The following is a 3,694-nucleotide window of genomic DNA, read 5'->3' as shown; positions in this document are numbered from 1 at the left end:
CATTCATTTATCACAACGCGATTGAGAGATATTGCAAAAAAATTATTTCTATTCCTCCCTCTTCAATGGGTCCCTGTGCCCTTAGGAAGTATTTCCGGACCCATGTTCATATGAACTTTTTTACTTAGTTTTGATCATAGAATCGCCCTGTTTAGGGTTAGCAGCTAATTATGAGACACCCTGTATAGTTTCAGAATAACTCGTTCGTACAATGAAAAAAAAATCATATGACTGTTAAATATGTAATGGAAAGAAATAGTACAAAAATATAAATAAATTATTTTACTGAGATATTTAACAAATATCTTTGTGCGTAATTATTATATCGTATGTATATCGAAAACAAATTTATCTACATGTTTCCAAAACCCTAATAGCGTTCGGTATTGACGTCTGGATGCTCTGGATGTGTTTTGTCCTTTTTTAATTAAAATAATTAAAGGGCAATGACATCTAGAATAACCAGACGTCAATACAGAACGCTACTAATATTAAAAACACAATTTAGATTTAAGAACTTGACTGAATATTGTTTAATATATATTTTTTGAACAATTAGGAAAACAATATAAAAAATACTACTGCGTTTCATAGATTTTATAAGTAAATAGCTTATTAACAATTAAAAAACTCTAAAATGCACTTCATAAATTCATTCTTTATTTTAGGAACTAGAATTATTATTATTACTAAGTTGAGGATAAAAAAAAGTCCCTTTGAATAGAAATTACAGTTTTTAAAAGGTCGTATGTAATACTATATGTTTTTAAAGCAGCAAAAAATTAAAATAGATCTTGATATGTGTTCGCAGTAGCTAAAAAGAAAATATTAATTACCGTTTGACCTCTGATATAATTTATTTGTCATGAAAATTACTCGGTGCATTTTAGGAATACTTCGTTTAACAAAAAGCAGTCTTCTCTTGAGTACTAATTTAGTAACCATACGACAGGCCCTTCTTCTGTATGGCCACCGATACAGCTGCATTTAAAAAATCCATGGGATCGCCTATGTCTAAGCTTTCGCCTTCCCCTGGATTGGAAATACTGGAGTCGCAACTCATCGAATCCCCATTGCTAGAACTGGAAACGTTTTCTTGCTCTTTAATTAGTTCGTTTTGATAGTTTTCGAAGTTGTCGAGTGTCGACTCTTCGATTTCGGGATTGCGGACGAACGCTATCTCCCGTTCGTCAGCGGAACTCGAGAATTGAACATTTCCGCGCGCGTTAGATTGCAACCCGTGCGACTGTATCGCCATCAGTATGGCATCGTCCTCAACCTGCCCGTCGTTGTCGCAGTTTTCTACAAAATCGGCTGCGTCGAACGGAGGATTTATCCAAGTCTCCAACACCGTGTTTATGGTGTTGTCAACAAAACCTCTAGCTATTTGCCTGGCCTGCCATTTTCTCAAATAATAATCCTGGTTCCTCGGCATGGGCGACACTAAAGTAACTGGTATTTCCTTTAAAATATTACAGTCCAAATTGCTCACCGGCACGTCGTCTTCATCCACGTCGCTGTCCATGATAGCCTCAGTTTTTGCCAGAAAGGATTCGATGCAACATTTGTTTGAACTACAACTTTCATTTTGTTTTTTTACGGTAGCCCCTTCTTTGTCGTCGTGCTTCTTATTGTCGACGCACTTTTTGTTACTGTCACTTAATCCAGCCTCGGTGTTGTTATTTTTATTGACAGTATTATTGTTTTTGTAAGTATCTTTCAAGTGATATTTACCCTTCACTTCCCAAACGTAGCGGGCCTTCTTCAAAGGTTTCTCGTCCTCGTTAGGCTCGTCCCTGCGAGAATGCTCCCCTTTGTCTTGGTTAGACATTGGATTTCGAAGAAATTTCGTTTTGTCCGCTTTAAAATTCTCGGGACAAACCACACACTAGTCACTTGATGTTTCCAATACTGTTAGTATTGATTCGAACGTGAAATGTCCACTAAACACAAAGAAGGTCATCGTTGCACACTATTTTTACGGGGATTTTATCTTCACAGACTAAATTTTATAAATTTAAAATATAGCTTCCCAATTTCTGTACTATTTGAGTGCTGTTTCAACCCTTTAATAATCAGATGTTTTTAATATAAGAACTAGTTGATTTTTATTTACAAAGAACTCTTTCTCTCACTCTAACTTATACAGTTTGAACGCTACACGAGAAAGATGACATAATTCGGTAGCAAATTCAAGATAATTTGATAGAACTCTGGTGGCGACATCTTTTAGGAAATGGTTGGAATCGTACGGTAAAGAGCGCGTCAATGTACCGTTCACTGAAATATTGTCCTAAAGATTTCTAACCTTACGGGAAAAAATGTAGTCCACCGATGTACCCGACTACAGATGCGCTAGTGTCTTCCATCTGTAGTCGGGTATAAAAAGGTGGAATCCAATGCAGTGTATATTTTGGTTTGCGAATGGACTACATAAATATGTAGTTCGCATTTGCAGAGGCGTATCGTCAGTTATGGCTCTTTAAACTGTAAAAAGAAATTTAAAATATATTGTTTATATAATATTCTCATTGATTGAATAAATACCTTTTCTTGAGAGTCAAGCAATAATTTTAAAAAAGGCTATTTAGATAATACAAAGTAATAAACCTCATTTCCTCATTTTAGTTATTTAGTCCTACCTACCTCAAATTTAATGAAATAATTTATAAGGTATATAGGGAGAAATACAAACTTATTTTTGCCTATTCTGGAATCTCTCAATAGAAAACAGAAAGTATTTTATTGATGCATTTACGTAATTTTCGTTGTGAGGTTACAAAAAATTCTTATTAAAAACCAAGGGTTAAAAATAAATCAAGTTCTTAATATACACAATCACATTTTCTGCCTAATACATCTGTGCACACCGAGTTTACCTCTTTTTCTATAATGCTTGGTGGACTTTCTAGCAAACTTAAAGGACGATATGTGAAAAAATTTTATTAAGGCACTATGAATCAATTTTATAAGGTAGTAGGGTTTTTTGTATACCTATACACAAATAAAGCGATTCAAATTCAATTTTGTACAATACTTTGCAAAAATTTTTAAAAAAGTGTTTGTTTTTATCTTGATCTTAATTTTATTTTTACTTTGAAAGTGCAGTTAGTTATTTTATCTGCTCCCACTATAGTAAGTAGACTATTAATATATTGTAGGAGGTAGGTGGATTTTACCGTAGAAGTGAAAGTTGCTATGGACAACGGAAAGGTAAGTGAGGTAACTTACCTCCATAGGGAAAAAAGCGATTTCGAGTTATAAATGCATATTTTATGAATAAATAAATAGAAATATCTGATAAACTACATTTTATTAATTATTATGAATGAATATTTATAGTAATTAATAATAATAATAATTATTATTTATTTCCTTCAAGTTAACATTTTCTGCAATTTACTATCGATATGATGATGTATACAAACAAATAATTATTATAAAATAAGTTCACGAGTAACTTACAACTAACATGTCAATACAATTTCCCTTTCGGAAACAAATTGAAACCCCATGTAGTCAAGACTTTTTTGGGGAATATCTGCTAGAATTGACACTTATTTACACAGTAAAATATATCTATATTTACATAATGAAGAAAAAAGAAAAAGAAGATTTGAGAATGAAAATTACATAATGGGAAAAAAATGAGTTGAAAATGAAAGCAGTATAAAGGATAAAATATATTCACATG

The 3,694-nt window shown here is 32.8% G+C and overlaps 1 protein-coding gene across 1 annotated transcript; it reads right to left on the bottom strand.

The window, feature by feature from the left end:
* Positions 1-228: 228 nt before the first annotated feature.
* Positions 229-2,110, bottom strand: LOC108914365. Its single transcript, XM_018720175.1, has one exon. The coding sequence runs from the start codon at positions 1,829-1,831 to the stop codon at positions 935-937; it is 897 nt and encodes a 298-aa protein (XP_018575691.1). The 5' UTR covers positions 1,832-2,110; the 3' UTR covers positions 229-934.
* Between the last annotated feature and the right edge of the window lie 1,584 nt (positions 2,111-3,694).

Source organism: Anoplophora glabripennis, unplaced genomic scaffold (assembly GCF_000390285.2).
Source record: "Anoplophora glabripennis isolate ALB-LARVAE unplaced genomic scaffold, Agla_2.0 scaffold720, whole genome shotgun sequence".
NCBI lineage: Eukaryota > Metazoa > Arthropoda > Insecta > Coleoptera > Cerambycidae > Anoplophora > Anoplophora glabripennis.
This window is presented reverse-complemented; position numbering and strand designations above follow the sequence as displayed.

What these genes read in the sequence shown, in the direction of transcription:
- LOC108914365 (XM_018720175.1), bottom strand. Translation starts at nt 1,831, where the DNA reads ATGTCTAACCAAGACAAAGGGGAGCATTCTCGCAGGGACGAGCCTAAC.